Raw genomic sequence first — 22446 nt, forward strand, 5'->3', positions numbered from 1 at the left:
AGGTTCAAAGGTCTGACTGAGCTACTCTCACTGGTGTTATGTGGGTTGTTACGTGTTGTCAGGCAGGACTGTCAGCACTAAAGATCACAGAGATTTCCCAGTTTTTCTCTCTGCTACGTGGAAGCGAACAGAAAAAGGACAACTCATCAATTACCAAAAGTCAACATGACCTTTAACTTTTAGAACACATGCTGAAGGAGTCTGTTTAAAAGTCTGATACGAGTGCTTTTAAGCCTGTTTGAAGAGACAAACCCTTTAGCAGTCTGGGGTCTGTGGAGTTTAGAGATATTGATTGGTAAAAACAAACAAACAAAAGAGTTTATGGATATTCTCAAATAATCCAAACAAAACATTCAAGCGTTTTCATCAGAAAACAACACAGGAGTTTAAATTTGTGCATCAGTAACTGTTTGAAAAGTGCTGCTTAATTGATATAAGAGAATGACTGAAACACAGAAATAAAACCACTGCCTCCCAGCAACATCACTCAAAAATGCACTTACATGCATATAATACTGTCACCAATCCACTGTTGTGATATCATCTTACTTCCCCCCTTGGGGAAGTCACATGACCCTTGTTAGGGCAAGAGGAGGCGGAGGGGGTTAAAGTGCCTGAATGAAAACCACATGAGGGGAGGAGAGACCTGAGACCAGAGAGCGAGAGAGAGAAAGAGAAAGAGAGAGAGAGAGAGAGAGGCCAACTTGAGCTCCAGAGATAGAAGAAGTAAATGCAGCTGTAGATGAGGTCTAAGAACTCAGAACCAGGACTGCATCCAGGACCACAGACCAGGAGCAGCCAAGTTCACCATGTCAGAGTCCATCAAAAGAAGAAGCTCCAGCAGACAGCTTCTGCAGAACCTCATCAGGTTAGTGGAAAATGCTTTTAGTACAACATGGTCACAGCGGCAACTGCAGTCACTCAGGAGCTTTCAAGGAGCCATCACAAAATACTGAAACATCATTCAACCCAGTGAAAGAGTGGGAACACATTTTTATATGTTAATGGTAAACTTAAGATAAGTGCACATTTAACATTTAATATAGGCTTTCTGTTATACTCAGCCCTATTTTTTAGTACGCCACAAATAGCAAGCTTGAAAGCAGCTAACATTTTGATCAGTCACACTTTGAATGCAAGATGTAAATTTGAAATGCAATATGGCAATGTGTAATATTAAGCAATTCGTTAAGCAATTAAGTCCCTCCAAACTGTTTTCAGACTGATGATAATATCATTATTTAAGAATAACTCACAACACGGAAGAAGTTTGGTTGAACAGAAACATCAAATATGAAGAGATTAAATAACTGCAGCAGAAAAGTAAGACTGCTTTTGTTTTTTTATGTGGGTGACCGCAGCTCAGGGGGCAGAGCAGGTCATCTAGTAATCAGAGAGTTGTTGGTTTGATTCCTAGCTGCTCCAGTCTGCATGCTGAAGTATTCTTGTGCAATTTATTGAACCTGGAGTTTCTCCCGATGCATTCATCAGAGTGTGGATATGTGCACAAATGTTAGAAAGCACTTAGACGTGCGAGTGTAGAAACAAATGCTTGTGTGAATGAAAACATGTCTTATTTGGCGCTTTGAGGCAGAGTAGAAAAGCGCTTTACCATGTGTTTCAACTTCAACTTTGTCCCCACAGTGGAAATTTGTTTTGAAACCAGATTGCACACAGACAAGTGCTCCAGTGACTGCATTCATAATCTACACAGATGAGAAAATCCACATTTGGAAAAAAGTTCTGTAATTAAGGGAGTAATGGGCTGATGCAGGTGTCACTAAATCAAATGTGCACCAGAAAGACCTCTTTCATGAATTAAGATTAACTCTATTGTTTGGGGAATTCAGTGTTTTGAATACAGAGAAATCCATGAATGCTATTTTTGGCATCTATTTTTTATTTTTTTTAATGTTTTCAAACAATATATTTTAATCCAGATGTTTATAGGCTTTCAAAATTGACAACTGTCCTTTCTACTTTATCTTTGATATGCACACATGTGCCTGCCTCTCATATTGCACGTATAACCTCCATCAGTGAGAGGATTAGAGCAGTAATCTCTATGTTGCCTGAAAGGCAAAATTTGGGGGCAAACACAAACCATTAAATCCTTTATGATGTTTGTAAAATGAAAATGAATTGTTACACTTTTGAATTGCCTTTTCTTCTTCCCACTGGGTTTTGGCAGCTTGATGAAGAGTCTGTTAAAATCTGAGTAAATCAAACTCAAACCTTGAAAATGAGGATGACAAAAAACATGTTGGAAATGAAGAGAACATGTGTTTGAAATTATGTCCTTGAAGATGGTGATGTGGGCTTTTGAAAATCGAGACATTTCATCCTCATGACTTCAGCATTAGAATGTGGTACTTGGCAAACGTGACTCTGTGACTGTTTTCTTTTCAAATGATGTGAAAAGCTTATGTATACCAAAGCAGTTCAATACAGATTTGTTTACTTGTATTGCATCCAGTTTGTACCATATTTATCTAAACTGTGTAACATATTCACCCAAAATTGTGTACGCTCGTCAACAAGAAATGTGGGAACAAAGAAATTTATGTTTATAGTTTAGTAGTTTTACTGTTAAACAAAATAAAGTCTTTTTCCAAAGAAAATGTAAAGATGTTCTGCTACATGACAGGTTACCAAGTATTAAACAGAAGAATGTAAAAATCAGTTCTAAACAGGTTTAGAAAAAGCAGTACTACTGCTTTCCCAGACAACATCAAAACAGCCGTTTTCATTTTCTTAGTCCCTCTTTAAAACAGTGGAGGGAATTTCTCCATTGAATTTACTTTCATCATCAGAATTGCTTTCAGTTGAACCAGCCGCTTATTGTTTGCTGTTCTCTATTTGCCTAATTTGGCCACTTACTGCAAGTCTACTCTGATTTTTCAGCTCTAATAGGCACAGGAGCCTGATTTGTTGATGCTGTCGTTGTCAGTGCATTTCTTGTTTCCTCCATGAGTCGTGGAACATTGCTATGTGACTTCACTGAAAATGACATTGGGCTATGAGTTCAATGGCTTCCTTTATAGCTGCAACTTCCTTAATGACCATGACATCATCTGGCTGACGCCTGAACTCCCTCCTTCTCTACTAAACACACACACACACACACACACACACACACACACACACACACACACACACACACACACACACACACACACACACACACACAGAAAATCCCGTTCTCCAGGCCTCCATTGCCTCATTGTGTAAATGGTGGAAAAAATGATGCTAATCAGACCTCCTCTGTAATTTTATGCGTCTTAGCTTTGTGTTAAATGCCCCAGCAGACCCCAAAGAGTCTGTGTAGTTCAGACCATTCTGCAGCAACAATACATTGTCAGAGCATGTGAATAAAATGCAACAGTGCAAAACAGTGCTTTTTAGCATAAACCGTTTGACACCCCCAGACTGTGGATCTGTTATTTCATTAAAGACAGTTGTGTAGATTAAAGCTGGTTGGCAGATAAGCCAGTTGTTGGTCAGTTCTTTGTCCACCATATTGTGTGCTTAGATTACGGGTTGCTGATGTTATACCACACATCTCATGAGTTGCTTACTTTGATTGGCTTCTCAATATTTTATTGGCCCCAAATCCCATTAACAATGTTCCATTGCTCATTTTCTGTGTGGCTGCTGAAAATCTTAGAGAATTTTACATGCATGGCCCATTTACTGTCCCACTGGTGGTAGTTAAGCAACTGGAGTAACAGGACCTTCAGCTGTAATGCAATGCCCCCAGTTTGACATTTGTTTGCCTATCCTGCATGACAATGCCCTGCTCTCTATCCCCACATTTCATGTCTCTCTTTCTACTTGGGGCAGCTGTGGCTCAGATGGTGGAGTGGATCGTCCACCAGTCAGAAGGTCAGTGGATCAATCCCTGAGTCCTCTAACCCGCATGTCAAAGTATCCTTGGGCAACGTACTAAACACCGAGTTGCTCCTGATTGGAGTGTGTGAATGTTAAAAAGCACTGTATAAATGTGTATGCTTGGGTGAACTTTGAGTGCTCAAACAAGTAGAAAGACATGACATTTCCCATTACAATCAGTACAGTCAAAATCACCACGGAAGAAAAGTTTACATCTCACAGAAACCAGAAAGTTTCCCCAACATTAACCAAAGTGATGTTGTTGCGTTAACCTAACCACACAGATTTTATATAGTCACTATCCACCCTAACTACCTTCCAGAGAGGTACATAGTTGTCCTTTATTTACTCAAAGGAAGTAATTACTTGAGGAGATAATCTATCTATCCATCCATCCAGACAAAACATCATAATTTAAAACTAATCAGCCTAATAAAAATATAATTTTAAGGAGACAAAAAAGAATTAATCACGAGTGTCAGTGTGATGTCATCTGTTTTTGTATCAGAACACAAACCATGAAACGGAAGACTGTGTGAGAATACTGCATTTACAGTTTGGCCACCCAGCTATATGTTAGAGTCCAGCCATTTCTAATGTGTCATTTTGCATTTTTTTAATGGGAATATTCACCAGACTAAGCTTGCCTTCATGCAGAAATAATTGTTCAGCAAGTATGATCAACCAATTTTGGAATTTAATCTTACACAGCTTTTCATACCGTCTCGTAAATGTACTCTTTAGATAAGGAAACAGAGTGTGTGTCAGTAAGAAGCTAGGCTGTCCTAGAGGCCCTTTAGAGAAGAAAAACAAATGGTGCCAAACAGATAACAGGTTCTGATTCTTCAAAAGGCTCAAAAACATTGACATAGCCACTGTGATGTCACTTTTTTAACCTGTTTTAACCTGTTTAACCATTTTTGTTTATTGGAGCCAGAAGTTACAGTGCCATATTTATTTATTGTAGGGTCTTTACCCGCAATACAAAGCGCCTTGAGGCGACTGTTGTGATTTGGCGCTATATAAATAAAATTGAATTGAATTGAATTGAATTGAATATTTAGATGACAGGTTGGCATGCTCAGTTATCAGCTAAGGCCAGCTAGCTTTGTTAGCATTCTACATTCACAAACTGTATGGGTGCAAATTAGTTATAAGTAACGTGCAAAAAACATACTTTCACTCATAAAACATGAACATCTTGAATGTGCTGTACCTCACAGACCTTAGTCAGGCCTCACCAAAATCATGAGACCTTCCCCAAATAGCGAATTTACTTTATTTGTTTTGTTTTATCTTTCTTAATTCACTTGTGTTCTTGCACAGTAAATGAAGAAAAAAACATGAGAACTTCCATTGAGTTCTAATGATATCGGCCCAAAAACTTACACAGAGGAATAGTTTCTTTCACCTATGAGCAATAGTGACTGGGCTAAAATACCCAACACATATGGCCCTGGCCTCCTTCCCCTTGTTACATTTCATGCAGCAGTGATGAGGTCCAGACAGCCAAACCTGATCCCCAGTTGACCCATCACCACCAACCCCCTCTCCCCATAATATGGCCTGCCTGAAAAGCCAAAACAGCCCTGACACACATCACATCAGTTTACAGCAAACTTAAGACTGACTTGCCAGTACAACTCCTACTACATCTCTAGTGAGTGTGATCTTATGTAGGTCACTTTCCCACATAACAACCACAGCATGTTTGAATCAGAACTCATGGCCAGTGTCCTCACCAAAAATCATAACCAGTGATATTTTCTTCAGTTCACCCTTAAAATTGTTTTTTTTAACAAAGATTTTATCCAGACACATGTTAGATGAGCTGAGTGGCTGACATGTTGGGGAATGTTGGGGAAGACAGATGTTCTGCATGTTTTATGTATTCCTTTGATTAGAACCAACAAGGTCGTACTTTGGCCCTTCTCTGTTCCACAGTGCTTGTGTGGTTTTATAAAAAGTCAGCCAAAATTAGTTTGGCTGACTTTTAAATGTAAAGTAATTTATTTTGAAGCCTCAGTGCTAGCTTTTTGGCTGCTGCCATATTAGCATTTTAAACAACGAAACTAAAACCTTTATTTGTACCAGAATGTCAACATTTTTAATGCTATAAAGTGACATTTTAACATGGGAGCACAACATTAACATTGTCATCTCATTTCAGAAAAATGAATCAAAGTTGAAAAGTTGAATGTTTACAGACAGTGTAACAACTTAATAATTTCTTAGCTTAATTTTAAAAAATGCTACCAGAAGGATTATTTTAAGCCCTTCGCCTCCTGTTTCATGCTAGGCCTGCAGTATGTTCAGCAATGTTGTTATGTTTCCTAATATAAGCAATTAAAGTGATGAATTCAGTGCCACAGTGGCTGTTAAAAACTTCATCCAAATTGTAACAAGCTGATATTTTCCTTCAAAAACAATGACATCACACTCTGAAGAACCTCTGTACGTAACTAAAGTCCAGAGACTTAGGTGATGTCAAACTTCCTGCCAATGAAATGAATAAATATTTCCAAAGTTCCTCTCATTCCAATTCCCAGATAAGATTTTATCCAGACACTGAGTAGTATGACAAGATGGAGCATTAAATTCTCTCTGTCCTCTGTCCTGCTTCTCCTCCATCTCTTGACCTGCTCCTCCTCCTCCTCCTCGCTCTCCTTCTCTCTGTTTTTCTCTTGAGATTGAAATTAAGTGAAAGAGCACAGCAGCTGGCTCAAGCTACGCCAGATGTTCTTGGACAATAAAGGAGGTTATTGTTATCAAGTCACACCCACTAGAAGCTAAAGCCGATTGGGCAAAAGAGCTAATGTGCTTTCTATGGAAGAGAACTCGTTCTTTCCAGTAAATTTTAAATTATTATGTGTGAAAAATCCTCCTACGTAAACTTTTCCATAGATTCATTTCAACGTTGTACCACACAAATAGCAAATATGCATTAATGTAAATTTGGGCGCCAGCGTGGGTGCTAGAGCCCCCAATAAAGTTTAGGTCAGTTTAGTTTTTCATTTCTTGCCAGTTTCTATCCTATTCTATCAGCCTCTGTGTTTTTTAGGGATTGGGTCGCTAAGATTGAATTAAAATAATTTTTTTTTTGTAGCAGCAACATGACCAAAGCAAACTCCCTAAAGACATTTTTTTCCCCAGGTTGGGTTCTAAGAGCTTGAATGGCTCGTACAGAGCCCTGACCTCAATTCCATCCAGCAGCTTTGGGATGAGCTGCAGCGATGCGGACGGTGTTGCCCAACATCAGCTCTCCTGTGGAAAGACTGAACCAAATCACTGGAAGTTTTTAGAGCAGCATATTTCCTGGCAGAATAGCCTCCTAAACAATCACATGTGGTTCCAATATTTACAGTAGGTGTCCACAAACGTATAACAATGTAGCACATCTGGAGATTGAGGGACCTCTGGGCAGCTGTGTAGGTACGCACAGAGCGAGGCCAACTTCATCATCTCTTCAACAGAATAAAATTTACCAATAATTACATGTGAAGAATTTTACTAAAGAGCTAAATATGCCTCTAAATATTCAGTTTCTGGAAGATGTGAATACATTAATTGAGAATTTATTTCCATATAAATATATAATATAGCTCAATACATTTAATTAATATTGCTTAATCGCTAGATCCACTAACATATCATATCGATGATTATCAATAGAAGTGTGAAATGTATGAGCGAAATAATCATGGTGTCACAGAGGTTGGCACAAGCATCTTTTTTAAACAGTATAACATTACATTTGCAGTAACCCATATGGCTGTACAAGCTGTGTGTGCCAAGAGTTTTTTGATGTCTGTGCTGACTGCAGGGTGACAGCGCAGCGGAGCCAGGAGGATGCCGAGGAGATTGAGCGGGAGCGAAGGAGGAGAGCCAGGGAAAAGCAGAGAGGGGAGGAGAGCCCCTCCTGGCTAGAGCCCACCCAACAGAACGACCTCACACAAAACACAGAGTAAGTAATGCTATACCACACTTTACTCCTCTACTCAGGCTTTCTGCCAGCTTCTTCCAGTTTTCAGTGTGTAAATATTAACAAGTCTGTCTAGAAACATAAAATATATTTTAAAAAGGCTTGTTGTGATGTAATTATAGTCAGAGAAAGACAGGTAATATTAAGTTGTTTCTACATGTTTCAATTTACCTGCTTTTATGCAGTTTTAATGGTGCATATATTTTTGAAAAGAAGAGTGCATAATACATAACTTCTTCCATCACATTTCAAATAATCTTTTGCATACTTCACTAATGAAATCTGTATTAATTTTAGCTTTTTATAATCATCCACCCAAAAAAATGTAATAAAACTACCCATCTTTATCCAGGTTAGGGTCACAGGGGGGAGGGGGCTGGAACCCATCTCAGCTATCAAATGGTGAGAAGTGGAGTACGCCCTGAACAGGTCGCCTGTCTATCACAAGGCTAACACAGGCACAGGGAGATCATGCAAACCACACAGAAAGACCTCAACTGGTTCAAACCTTTACAGCTCAGCCTGTCCCACATGTAGTGCTGATTGTAGGGGAAACGTGTGCCCTGGTGTCAAATCAGTAGATTCATCCCAGTTACACAGCCCACTGATGTTGCAGGTAAATGACCTGACAAAGCTGCTGCACCATCAGCTTCCACTTGTACAGTCAGACGTCAGAGGAGAACTCTCTGGAGGAAATATTGCCATCACCTGAGACTGTGAGACTCATTGATGGAATATACTCAGCAAAAACAGTTGTTAGTTTCATGACCTTTATAAGTTCTATATTCAAAAGTTTGTTCCTGGACACATTGCCTTATCTGCCACTAATTCATACTGAAATGTAGTTATTTTGTGAGACACCTGCAAACTTGCAGGCAGATTAAAAAATATATTGCTGTTGTTTGGTACAAAAACAGACAAAGACTTGAATGAAATAAATATAAATAGAATTGAATTTCCAAAGTGTCGCTGAAAAACTGAATACAATCTAAATGTTTATGGAGACTATTTTAGAGCGCTCTAAAATCCAGACAGACTGCTCTTGTAGCTATTATGGATGAATGTATGGTTTTTAATCTATGACTGCTGGCAAGGTTCAGTCTACTGAACCTGCTTTTCCAAAACAGCATGCAACGGTGCCTGTGTTTGTCTCTGTTGCCATGGAGCATGAAACTGAAGGTCCCGTATGCCACCTGCTGCTCATGTTTCAACAGTTTGCCCTTTTAGAAACCTTAGGCTGACACTTGGTTACCTGGATGGGAAAGGCTGCAGCAGCTGCAGCTACTCTGTTTGTTTGCTCAGTTTAAAAAGCAAGTTTACCTGCTGCCTAACAAATGTAACTGAATAGAACCTAAATGTGACTAATAAATACAAATAACAGAATTAAATGAACTTAAGAAAACTTTAAGTTTAAATAAACCTAAGATATCAGGTGAAGTCCCAAACTGCACAACTAGTAGGCATTGTCAGACCATTATAGATGATGCAAGATATATATAATTGCTTGCTGTTGTTTTCAAATTCTGTTATTATAGGGCCTAATCATTAATATCATCTAGATGACAAAACATTAAAAAAGAACTGAAGCTGTGTTAACTGCTTAGAGCTGTTTGCGGGAGTCTTTCCTCTGAGTTTAAATGCCTCTTCATAATCTTACCTCCAGCATCAGCTTCAATGTGTGCATGAGAGAGAACAGTATTAATTATTGGTAACTATCTTTATTTCAACTGGGAGGGACTCATTCAGGACCTGTAAACAGGTCAGTAAATCAAGAACTGTGCTTTTCTACACCTCAGGCAGGTGAGGCAGAAGGTTTCAAAGTAACAGTGTTTGGCTGCCTTTGACTGAGTCCTGAACTGTCAGCTGTAAAGGCTTTATTTCATTTAACCGTTAGAAAAAGTCATTTTGCTAAATTTACTAAATTAGTTTCCATTTTTCTGTTTAACTTCTCGTTCACCTTTTGCACCATTATTAGAGGTTATTGTAGTGTTATTATAATCCTGGATGTTTTCCATAAAGACTGTGATTGCCATAAAGGTGAGTAATAATGAAAGCAAGGTTGGTTAAATTTTTATACATACATGAACAGAATTTTCACTGTCTCATAATAATAAATTAATTAATAAAACAATTTTGTGACAATTATTTATACATTTTCTTTCTATACTTTGTTGTGGGACTTCAGGCTTTTCCACAAATAAATGTGGCACCTCTCCTTCTGGGCAATTTAAAGGTCCTTGTTGGTTCTCAAAGTAACAATCTTTATGCGACAATATCTAAATCTAGCACATTCCTGCAAAGACTACATGCACCCAATAACAAAACCAATAATTTTAGTCACTGGGGTCAGATAAGAGGTAACTGTTCTGTGCTCTATTTTTAGGTGGGATGAGGAGCTGAAGCTCAGCTGCTGCTTGGTTCTGGATGAGGATGAAGGTTTCAGCGACTGGAGCCACAGGCTGGAAAACCGTAATGAGCAGGAAATGCAGGATGGCTGCAGAGCCAGAGAGCAGAGACCTTCAGCATCACCACCAGACCCTCGTGGAGACAAACATCAGGATGATGGAGAGGGGCAGGAGGAGGCAAGGGGACCAGAACCAAGCAGCAGGACCCAGGATACCTCAACGGGATCTCCAGTGAAGGTCAAAGTTTTACTGATTTCTTTGAACTTTCCCAAGGTGGAGTGATTGAACAGCATAAATCTTTAATGACTTTAAAAACAAGACTTGGTAGTGCAAGTTTGAATTTATTTTGGATTTTCTCACAGAGTCAGAAGTATACATACAGCGATTATTATATACATGCAGTCACTGAAATCTTTTAATAAGTGGTGCTGAAGATCCTATGTCTTACTTAAAACTTGACAAGGCCAAGGCCTATTAACTTGTCATTAGTGATCATGATTGACTACAATTGGTAGTTTCTCTTTGCCAGTATAAAAAGAATCTGTTTGACAGCATTCACTGGATTGGCCAATACTCAGAACAATGAGAAAGTCCAAGGAACTCAGTGAAGATCTAACGAGGAGAACCGTAGATTTACACGAGTTGGGAAGGTCTCTTTGGGAGCCATTTCTAAACAATTCCAAGATCAAACAGTTGTACAAGTTATTCAGACGAGTGACCACTTTGCCAAAGTCTGTAAGAAGACCCAAACTGTCGTCCTCATCCTCAGATGAAAGGAAATTGTTTCTGGTGTTCTTGAACAATCCAGGAGCCACCAAGGCTCAAGCCTGCCATGAACTGGAAATTGCTGGAACACCAGCTTCACTGCCTGCAATGAAGCCAGTTTTACATTCCCATGGGCTGAGAGGGTGTCAAGCTGGAATGAAGCCTCTGCTCCAATGAAATTTGGAGCTGCCCACATGGACAAGCCAAATAAATTCTGGAGACAAGTGTGATGGTAAGAAAAGACAAAGATTGAGCTAACTGGCCACAATGACAATGACAAAGCTGGTTTTGGAATGGATAAAGGCGGCTAACATTAAGCTGCTGGAATGGCCTTCCCAAAACTCCAACTTCAACCCTACTGAAAATTTGTGGACTACGCTTGTTTGTTTGAGTCTGTACAGAACAGGATTAGGACCACTGACAAAAATTCTGAATTCTGACTTTAATCTCAGAAAAAAGTCCAAAAGTCAGAATTCAGAGAAAAAAGTCAGAATTCTGGTTGAGGTGCAAATTCCAAATATTAGTGGGGTGTATGTATAGATTTGAGAGTGTACTATATGTGTACTTTTGACTCTTTGTAGACCCAAAAATCCAAAATAAATTAAAACTTTTGCTTCCAAGTCTTGTTTCTTAAAGTAATTAAAGATGAATGGTAAATGGGCTGGTACTTAGCCTTCCTACTCAGTTTGAAATACTCAAAGCGTTTTTCTGCTACAAGTCTCGTTCACTCAATCACACACATATTCATACAGTGCTTCTTTCAATACCTAACCACTTTTATCTAACATTCACGCACACATTCACAATCTGATGGATACAACTCAGGGTTCAATATCTTGCCCAAGGATACTGAACCCTGGAGCCAGGGATCAATCCACCAACTTTCCGATTGGGAGATGACCCACTCTATCACCTGAGCCACAGCCGCCTCATGTGTGCTATAGAATCATTGTTCCCTGGAAAAAGCAGTTTAAAGAAATAATTAAAAGCCCTAAATTACCATGACATTCATGCCCATGAAGAGCGCATAATTTTCTGAGCACAACTGCAGCTATTTTATGGTCCCCAGATGATTTATCCAGCACACTTTGGTTGGCCAAAATATTTTCCTCATATTTAAATTTAGGTGTGTTGTTCCCCTTAGAAGGAATTTTTAATTGTAACTTTTAACCTAGCAGCTTATGAACCAAAAGAATTCAATAATACTAATAAATAATTACTGTAATCCTAAGAAAAAAATGGCATCATCTTAGAGTAGATCAGAGTAGATATTTTTTAAATTACAGTGCAGCATGTGCAGCTAATGATTCCCTCAATGAGTTCTAAGCTAATCAGGAAAGTTACATTAACACAGTCTGAACTCATTATTCCTCTTCAGCACAGCTTAGTGCTAAACTTGATCTGCAGCAAGCATCATACCTTTAGCACACTTGTGGGATATTATATATTATTATATAATTATTCACAAATTAAAGGTAACATTTCTTTGTTTTTGGCTCCTTATAGACATCAAGTGACAAAAAGGAAGTAAGGACATCTTACAGCTCATCGGTCTTCCTGGCGCAGGACACGAGGCTGCAGCACGCCACGGGCCGACCAGTGGACAGGACATCCTACTTGGCGGCAGGAACGATGAAGCCACGGTGTGCTCCCTACTCTCTGTTAGTGTTTTCTTACTTCTTTTTTAAAAGAAAATTCTTGCTATGCTTCATCAAGGTGGCGCACACACAATATGACTCGTCCGCCCCAATTCTGAAGCAGCCACAGAAACAACTAAAATACAACAGACAGTGTTTGCTCTGGGTTGAGGAAATAAAATAAAATTTAAAAAATAATAGAATTAAAATAAGTAAGAATAAGAAGTGCCTTACAAAAGCAACAAACCAAAAGTTAAATGTATAAACATTATTTACTGAAAATATAGGAAAATTCATAAGTCATGGTTGTGAAAATTGCAGGTTATGGTGTTGCAATGATACTAAAGAGAAAAAACAATTTCTAAATGTCTGCTTTGACAATATGTTTAAAAATCTGTAAAATCTTTATTTATTGTAGACTTTGGCTACACGTCTGATGGTTACATGTATGTAGCTTAGAAGTAATCTTGTGAGCTGCTTCAGTTTGATATTAATCGTAGTTTAGATTAAAAAACAAGCCATCAAACAAAGATGTGAACAAACTGTAGATGTCAGTGTCCAGCAACAGATGTTGTGGAGACGGTTCATTCTGTTTCCTTGGATTTTTGGTGCATTATAAACTATAAAATGTATATAAGACATAAAAATATTAAATACAGACATCATTAAAATAATATGATTTGAACCATATGTAACTGTACTTGTATACGTTTGATGGTCAGACCTGCTGTAAAAGGATGTTTTGTCAACTATTGCTTTTTAAAATCATCAGTTGCCCTTACTCCCGTGTTAAATGTATTTTTTGCTTTGTTTGTTGTCCGTTTCTGAATGTGTTGCATCATGTTTTTATAGGACTTAGTGGGTTTGTGGGTTCTTTTACTTCCAGTTTAATTGTATCAGCCCACAGGCCAGTGGTTTTACAGCGGAGACCTAATTCTTTTGGTTTGTTGACACCGCAGTACGAGAAGCTTTAACCCCAAAACCAGCCAGGATTGATTTGTGTCGTTTCTGTAGGAAGCCAAGCAGAAGTTTTAGGAGAAGGAACATGTTTTTTTAATTGTCCCTGACTGTTTGTTGTTGTTATTGTTGCCAATGTTGGTATTATTTTAAAGAAAACATTGGTGAAGGATGATGTTGAACGAGGTGAAATCACACAACATGACAGTGAGCCTCCACTACACACTGATCAGTTTGCTTAATTTCAGTGCTTAAATTAATGTACTTAGTTATTTTTCACTGTTGGGTGATTATTTTGAACTCAGTCTTGTTTTTGTTGTTGTTCAGGTTTATTTTTCAACATTCTTCTCTAGTTTTACGTCTACTAGTGCGTCTTGATCACAGCGTCAGTTCAGTTTAATTATCTTCTCCACAGTGGAGAAGCCTGCAGGGTGGAGGGAGAGGTGCAGAAGGAAAAGGAGAAGGAGGAGGAGAATAATGACGATGGCCAGGAGGAAGGAGAAGAGATGCAGCCAACTTTGCAAAAGCAGTGGAGGTCAAGACAAACCAGACAGACTCCCAGAGATGAAGATCAGGAGGAAGAGGAGCTGATCCTCGCACATGAAGTGAAGGAAGAGCTCCACCTCAGGACGGAGCAGAGACACATGGATGATGATAATAAGGAGGCAGAGGAGGAAAATAAACAAAAAAACAGGAAAATACAAAACAAGGTTTGCATTACTAGTGCTGCTGGTGTATATATATATATATATATATAAATGCTTAGTTAGGCAATTTTTGCATTTCATTTATACCTACACAGTTTTTTTCTGGATCACCTCACTCATTTAGTAACTTTCCTAAGCATAACTGAAAGGGGAGGAAACTTCTTAATACCCCACATGGTGGGGTATTAAGAAGTTTGGATTTAGAGCACTTTTGTTATTCAAATATCTACAAAGCAGTAGTCTACTGACTTATCTCGAGAAAAATGTCCTGTTTCCCCCAGTGTTTCATAAAAGAGTTCATGAAGCCCATGCAAGGTTTTTAAACAACTTCTATTTCATAGAATTTGGCTTCAGATCTAAAACCATAAAGTGAAAGAATGCTGCTTTGGCTCGCAGGGTGTCAAAATGAATCGGAGCCTGACAAAAGCACCAATGATGTCAGGCGCTGTAGAAATTCCAGCGTTTATCACCAGCGGCGGGCCAGGTATTCATTAGGCTTTTGCCACCAAGTATGCATAGTGAGCGAACAGTGAGAACACGTTTTTAAAGTTGCACACTTTAAAAAAGGGTGAAAGAGAGGAAGGGGAGATATTAGCACTCAACTCTCTAAATACACCAAATGGCAGCAACACTTTCAGAAAATGTACTTTTAATGTGGCCTTATCTGACTGATGAAACACCTGCTTATCAAACTTGTGCTTTTTTTTTTTTTATTCCTAGTGGTCAACAGAGAGCAGAGAAACGGGGAACGAGGAGGAAAACAGAAGGTCTGCCATTTCTCTCTGCAGCAGCAGCAGTGAAGGCGAGGAGTCATTAAACTGCTACGGTCCCATGAGCCCAACATTCAAGGTAACTTGTAAAACCAAAGGTGGTCTGCAGGACTGCTTTAGGTATTTACTGGGTCTCCATAATCCAATGGAGTCCAGTGTTAGACTGCTTACAGAAGAGGCAACATCTGCTATGCCCTGAGAAAGCAGCTGTCTAGATTTTAACCACCTGGCTCAGTGTAGGCCAACTTCAGAAGCTGCCAGGCATTTTAGCAATAGTGTTGTTAATTTCTCAGAGATAACGTGATGAATTTCTGATAGTGCTACAGTGTATTAACCATGCCTGAACCTCTTGTCTCTTAAATGCCTCCTGATGTCCCAACAGAAACTCCTCATTCAGTTTTACCCAGTAAGTACCCCACATGTTTTAGCTGCCGCAGCGATGGAAGAGGTTCATGGTTTTGATTACTGTGTCTCTTTACAGGATGAAGTGAACAGCCGTGTCTCAGTGGATGGTAAATGCAAGGTGAGTCAGGGTCCAGCAGGGTCAACAGCAGGTCACACTCAAGCAAACTTCAGCAAACTGACACATCCTGAATCAGTCTTAGAATGACTGGAAAAACTTGAATTGAATATTTTTGAGAACATCAAAAGAGACCATTTTAAACCAAATGTTAATAGTTTTGATGTGTGTCAATTAGAATAATTATTTGCTCCCTGATTGTCAGGACATAAGGGCTAAGATTAAAGTTAGGGCTGTCACTGATGATGATTTATACCTCAGAAAGTTAAGGATTTCTGTTAAAGGGTAAACCTTTGTTACCTCTGTTGTCTGCTAAAGAATGATTGCAGTGTTTTGTAAAAGGTCTACCAGGCAAAGTATTGAACAGCTGCTGCTGGAAACTGTAATGAAAGAAGACGCAAGAAGCAAACTCATTAACAAATTGTTTAAAAAATAGTTTTAACTGTTGATTATCATTTTATTGCTCAGATAACAGAGCGAACTGAGTCTCTGAGGAAAAGGTAAGCCTGACTTATAAAACACACAGACAATGCACACAACAGTTTGATTTTTCATGCTAAAATCAGGCAGAATTACACTTTCACCATCACTGATCCGATCGTTTATGCATTCTTCTAAAGCACCAGCAACATAAAGAAGACACTGCCTCCTCTTCCTGTTTCCAAGATTGACAAGAGGCTGGAGCAGTACACACATGCCCTCGAGGTACAGCCACATTCAAAGAGTGTTTGAGCAGATATTTGTGGGATAATTGTTTTGTAATCATTTACAGATTCCACAGACTTATTACTTGAAACCTCAGAGCAGACTTTGGACTCATAGGTCATTTTAACATTTGGTTAAAAAACAGATAAGTATTAAATGTAATCAGTTTGCTTGTTTCTGGCACCAATTAATGCTAAACATACTGCTTTGTAAAAACTTATAATTTTTACAATTATTTAGTGCACTGTTTGTTACAGTGCTCACATACCTGAGCAGGTAAACTGTGTGGCAAAAGCTCCACAGTTGTACATCATGTTTATATGTAGATATTTTTTCTATTTACTTTCTTTTTGTATACATTCTATTTTATTCTGTTCTTTTCTATATTCAAATAAAGGCTAAAAATGCCAAAAATAAATTTAAAAATGTAACCAATTTTGCCAATAAGTTCAATAATTTGAGTTTATATATTTAATAATGGACAGCATGTTGGTGTGGTGGTTAGCACTGTTGCCTGACAGCAAGAAGGTTTGGGGTTCAAATCCACCATGTTGTGTTCTCCCTGTGTCTCCGTGGGTTTTCTGTGGGTACTCTTGTTTCCTCTCACAGTCCAAAGACATGCAGTTTCTGGGGTCAGGTTAATTGGTGATTCTAAATTGCCCAGAGGTGTTAATGGTTGTTTATCTCTGTGTTAGCCCTGTGACAGACTGGTGACCTGTCCAGGCTGTACCTCTGTGATAGCTGGGACAGGCTCCAGCTCTCTATTTAATAATAAAAGGTTTACATTCAGTGTTCTTCCTCATTAAACTATAAACCATGCTTCTATGTAGTTTATATGAGAAGTAAAAATATTAAAGTGAAGGATGCAAAATCAAGCCAAAATTGGCCAAGTTTTATTCTTGTGTATGTGTAAGGTAAACATCATCACTTCTCAGTGAAGACAAAAAAATTACAGTAATTTTTGCAGTAGCTCTCGCTATGTGTTTCCTCATTCAAAGAGTTTAGAATCACCTTTTCCTCACCAGATTCTCAGCACTGACCATTTCTTTCTTTCTTTCTAAATCCAACCCTATTTTCCTCAGCTCTCATCAAAGGAAAACAAATCAGGCTGTCAGGCTCTGACTGACCTCACAGGTCCCACTGAACCAGTCGCATCCAAGAAGAACCTGTTTGAGGCCGGAGACGCCTGGAACCAAAACCCCACTTCAATCATACCACCGAAGGTTGAAGGAAACATGGCTTGATTTGTTAATAAACATAAGCACTCATGCCTTCTTTGTTCAGGTTCATATACATGTGTTTCTCTCTCAGGATGCAGATGTTTTAAAGGTGGGTGTCGCTGATCTCATCAACCAGTGGGTGAAAGGGAGTGACGATGGAAGCAGGTGCAGCTCACCCTCCAAACCAGCAGTAAGTCAGACTTTTTTTTTTCTCCTTGTATTAAACTCAAAGGATTAAATCAATTTTTCTGCACTGCTGTCCTCATGTTAAAGCAGCTGTCCAAAGTATTTTACTCTGTCTTTATATTTTTTTCCCTCAAGAAACGGAAAAACAAGTACTTTTTATTTCTTATCTACCCAGCAGCTTAATTCATGATTTTAATGCATGCAGGCGGTGCTGCTCAATCCCGTACATACAGTCAGTTTGGGTGGTTGTTGGTTCATAGATCTCAAATTTACCAGGTTGTTAAGATCACTTCTGCTGCTTCCATGTTTAGTAATCCTCTCAGGAGGATGTCAAAGGTTCTAAGAGCCTGTTCTTGTTCAGGGATCATCACAGCTTAAAAAACGCAATTAGGGAACAAACTATGTCCCTTATTCAACGAGCTAGTAGTTAATTCTTTTTCCTACAGAACGATCTCTTCTTTTACAGACGTTTCTGTAAATCGGATTATTTTCTGCCAGCTGTTTAACTTGAAACATATCAGGCTGGTCTTATTTTTGTCAAATGTATATACTGTTACAGTGGTAACATAGCATCACATATTGGGGCCAGTGCAGTATGTACAAATAAACCCTGTGAGCCTAAGACTCAGGCTTCAGACTGCTCTAAATAAATAAATGAGACAAATGAAGATTCATTTGATGTGAATGCTGAAAAAGAATAAAAAGAAAAAGAAACTAAATAATGAAATTGGAAAGAAGCACAATCGTTTGATTTCAAAAGTAACGATAAATTCTGCCAACTACAAGCAGATGATGTCATGAGTATTTGGTGAAAGCGAATCAAATTTAGCCCCGCTCTTCATGTGTGTGCCATCTTTCACTGCCAAAGGCTTTGGGTATGTGAATTGTTGTTTCCCACACTCAGAGCACTTGACATCAAGAGCATGCAGCTATTCCCACATGGCAGCCTTTCCTGCCAGCAGCAATTAAAACACCATTTTTAAATTGTTCTGTCATCCTCTGATCTTAAAATGTCGAGCAGGTTTATTGTCTTTCCTCTCATTTATTTATTTATAAGTGTGATACTTATATTTTTATAGAATTTCTAACTTAGCTGTCATTCACTATAAATTTAGCTTATTCTTATCAGTTCTATAATTTCTGCTTTTTCCTCTATTCTCTGACTCATTATAAATCTGGTGCTATGAATTTGTCTCATGGCTTCTTTCACTACACACGATTCTCAGTCCTGCTTCAAGTCTCTGCTTCCAGCCTCCTTTCATGGTGATGTAAATCAGCCAAGTTCAGTTTAACAGGGTAGATGGTGAAAGTCTGCCCCCTCATGGCAACATCAGCAGCTTCCACGTGTTGGTCATTCAGGCAGAGATGACAAACTGTGGTTTGTTTACTGTTCTTGTTTTCAGGAAATCAAACCCGGTGGTGTTTTAAACAAGAAAAATTTGTGGGAGAGCCTTGGAGACACGTTATCATCTGGGAAAGAAGGAAAGGTGATGAATTTCTCTGTTACTCATGTTTATTGGCAGGAATACAGGCTTTACTGTCTTCAAACTTGTCTTGATGAGCACCGTTTTACTGACTGAATTGCAGGAGAGCTCCACTGGCAAAAGATATAAGTTTGTGGTGACAGGTCACGGCAAGTATGAGAAGGTTTCTGCGGACAGCGACTGCAGTGAAGACGTAAACTGCCAGTCAGGTGAGAAAGGCCTTTAACTAATCGTCATGATATAAGATAAACTATTTTTATCAAAAATGCTGGGAAATTATGGTGTCACAGCAGCCAAAACATTAATTATAATCTAGCTTAATAAAATAATATCAAAAAAAAAACCTACAGAAAATGAAGAGCTTCAAGAGGAATATATTAAGGACTGATTTAACACAGAAGCTCTTTTGTCCAATTTTATATAAACATGGATGTCTGCTCTCCTAAAGTGAAGCTAAAATAACATCAAAGTGGGTGCCGCTGTCTCCCACTGGTGACAAGTTTGAGCAGTTGTAACTGTGGGCTGGGCTCGAGTGAGACAACTCTGTGGGTGCAATGTTCATGGAAAAAGACAGACTCCGGTTTCTGCTCTCATTTGCATGATATTCTAGCTTAATATTTGAACAACGGGAGGAAGTAATGATGAGTCCATCTTTATATTCATTTTATAATTCAGAGAATGGTAGTGGGGGGGGGGCATAATGACTTTTTTCCTCAGCTGTGGCTTACCCCACAAACCTTATTTTTACTTTATAAATGTGGAGAGCTGGCTAAAGGTTTTATTGTGTGAATCTTTAAAAGAAAAAAAAAATCAATTTACAACACATTAAAACTGGATTGTCATGAACGATATTTACCATCAAGTTTGGAAATTAAATGAATTAAACCAAAATGTCTGACAAACAAAAGATTTGCTGTTTTTACTCAAATGCTCATTTTGTTTCGCTGCCAGAGCCCACTTTCAGAAATGATCACTAGACCATCAAATGTGATCTAATGCGCCCCTTCAAATAGTCGTTCCACTGTCTCCATTTCCACCTGTTTGCATCATATTTTTCAAAGCCATCTTGTTATTTATTTGGCAGAAAATCCTTTAATGATTTTGAAAAAAAATCAGAAAGCACGAATCTTACTTAAAGTTTACATCTTCAGTTGGAACCAAGTAAGGAAGTTAAATATTAAGAGTCGATCTAACACATTATTCATTTTGGTTTTTAAATTTAGATGAGCTGCAATAATAGAAATATAAAATAATACTTCTAATCAGCACTGCGCTGTGATGTGCCACCTGTTAAAAACAGTATTTTACAGTATTTCCACAGAGAAAAAAGGGGGCAGACGCACTGGTTTCACAACACTTTATGCATTTTTAAAAATCACACAAAGACATCAGTGTAATAAATGGGGTTGTTTTAGGTTATGGGTTTTAAGTCCCCTTCAATGAAGAAATGCCACATCATGATGGTGAACAATAGATTCTGAATGCCAGTAATGTGACAGAAAGATTCAACAAAACAACTATGACACTAGCATACCATAGCAACACAATCCTACAGACGTGTGAAATATCACAAATCTAGTCTTCACTCCATTTTCTTCAGTTTGTCTTCCTACATCAAGCCTATTCACTCTCATCATCATCATCATCATCATCATCATCATCACCATTTACCAGTGTTCACTTCTACATCCTTGTTGCAGTCGAGTCTCAGTAATATCGTTCAGAAGCCCTGAACTCAATTCACTACAATGCAGGAAAGCAATCCTCGCTGGGGGGAGATAGTTTAATCATATCAGTATGGTTGGGTGGCAACAATCATTCTCCAACATGCTCATACAGAAAAATGTCCACATACTTTCATATGCATAACTTGATGTTATGACAATTGCTTTCATAGACTTTGCTAACAGAGGAGCTTGGAGTCTTTAACATTATGTGTTAAAAGTGGTTAAACAGGAATTGGATTCTGGGATGCCCCCAGCCTGAGCAATATATAATGAAGTATTATAAAAAACAAGTTTACAGCAATGCTAGAAGCTCTGTTAGCAGCACAGCAGTGTTTGAGCTATGCTAACATTGTGACAATGTGACAATGCATAAGTTTAGCAGGTATAATGTTTAATGTCCTTATCATCTTAGTCTAGTATGCTAGCTTTTGTTAATAAGCCATCATGGATGATACTTTGGTATTTGAATATTGGCTAAACTAAAGTTTGGACCTAATGAAGATAAAAGTCCAAAATCCTCTGGCTTGAGCATGAGTATTTGTGGCAGAGGATAACAACGGTAGAGGATGGTCTAACAGGGACATTAATATGTTCCAAAAAATAAATTGTCTGTTTATATAAAAGCTGATGATATTCTGGCTAGAACAACCAATAGACCAATGGCCCAATAAAGCATTGCTACAGCTAGCATGGCTAAAACCATAAACTAATCATTGCTCTTATAGTTAACATGATTTTTTTTTTCTTATTGCCCAGCGCTACAGTATGCTAACCTTTACACTGGTTATTGCTTGAAAACCAATGCCTGTTTTTCAACAATACATGACTTACAGAAACCTAAATTTATTCTGACCACACTTTGAACCTTCGTTTGTCTCAGTATGCCTTCTTTCAAAATCCATCTGTCCTGTTGTTGCAGGAATGTAAAAGCCCTTTTTATTACACAGGTTAAAAACTGCCTGCCAGCGGTGTATACTAGAAGCCTTACTTTGTTTAGAAAAATAGAAAAAGGTCAAGCATGGCAAAACAATCAAATCTACAATCTACAGTAAGATCATTTAAAACTACAACTAGGCCACAATCAAATGAAAAAAAACAAAAAAGTACCCAAGTAGACTGAGAGTTTATAATGTTGCTTTTTTTAATCTTCCCCCCATTTTTGCTTCATCTTTTTCATCAAGTTACAATCTAATTTAAAGCAAAGATAGCACCTCTGTATTAAACCTGGATTATTTGACCACTAAGAGCAGTTCACTTAGACACCAATTTAGACACCTGTGTTATCCACATCTAATGAAAATGCCAAATCTGAGTACCAAATTCATGTAATAAATTTCATGTGATTTTTTTTTTTTTTCAAACTTTCTAACATTTAACTGCACCACAGCCATGATTTAGTTCCAGCCTTGGGTCAAATACATGGTGAAACAGCAGCAATCATTGTGAAGCCTTTACCACCATTCCAAATATAGATCCACAAAGTGTTACTA

The 22446-nt window shown here is 38.3% G+C and overlaps 1 protein-coding gene across 3 annotated transcripts in view; it reads left to right on the forward strand.

Annotated features, from left to right (window-relative positions):
* Window positions 1-647: 647 nt before the first annotated feature.
* Window positions 648-22446, forward strand: part of LOC115778123 (lymphocyte-specific protein 1-like) — a 28395-nt gene continuing 6596 nt past the window's right edge. The window contains exons 1-15 of one of the 3 annotated variants that reach the window (XM_030726162.1): window positions 648-868; window positions 3844-3885; window positions 7715-7855; window positions 10257-10515; window positions 12550-12704; window positions 14053-14347; window positions 15065-15193; window positions 15497-15520; window positions 15596-15637; window positions 16103-16134; window positions 16255-16339; window positions 17422-17562; window positions 17651-17749; window positions 19149-19232; window positions 19333-19438. In XM_030726162.1, the coding sequence (XP_030582022.1) occupies window positions 810-868; window positions 3844-3885; window positions 7715-7855; window positions 10257-10515; window positions 12550-12704; window positions 14053-14347; window positions 15065-15193; window positions 15497-15520; window positions 15596-15637; window positions 16103-16134; window positions 16255-16339; window positions 17422-17562; window positions 17651-17749; window positions 19149-19232; window positions 19333-19438 (1693 nt within the window). In that variant the 5' untranslated portion in view covers window positions 648-809. The remainder of the gene's footprint in view (window positions 869-3843; window positions 3886-7714; window positions 7856-10256; window positions 10516-12549; window positions 12705-14052; window positions 14348-15064; window positions 15194-15496; window positions 15521-15595; window positions 15638-16102; window positions 16135-16254; window positions 16340-17421; window positions 17563-17650; window positions 17750-19148; window positions 19233-19332; window positions 19439-22446) is intronic. The other 2 variants (XM_030726163.1, XM_030726164.1) reach the window with 2 other exon arrangements.

Source organism: Archocentrus centrarchus, chromosome 3 (genome assembly GCF_007364275.1).
Source record: "Archocentrus centrarchus isolate MPI-CPG fArcCen1 chromosome 3, fArcCen1, whole genome shotgun sequence".
In the NCBI taxonomy this organism is placed as follows: domain Eukaryota; kingdom Metazoa; phylum Chordata; class Actinopteri; order Cichliformes; family Cichlidae; genus Archocentrus; species Archocentrus centrarchus.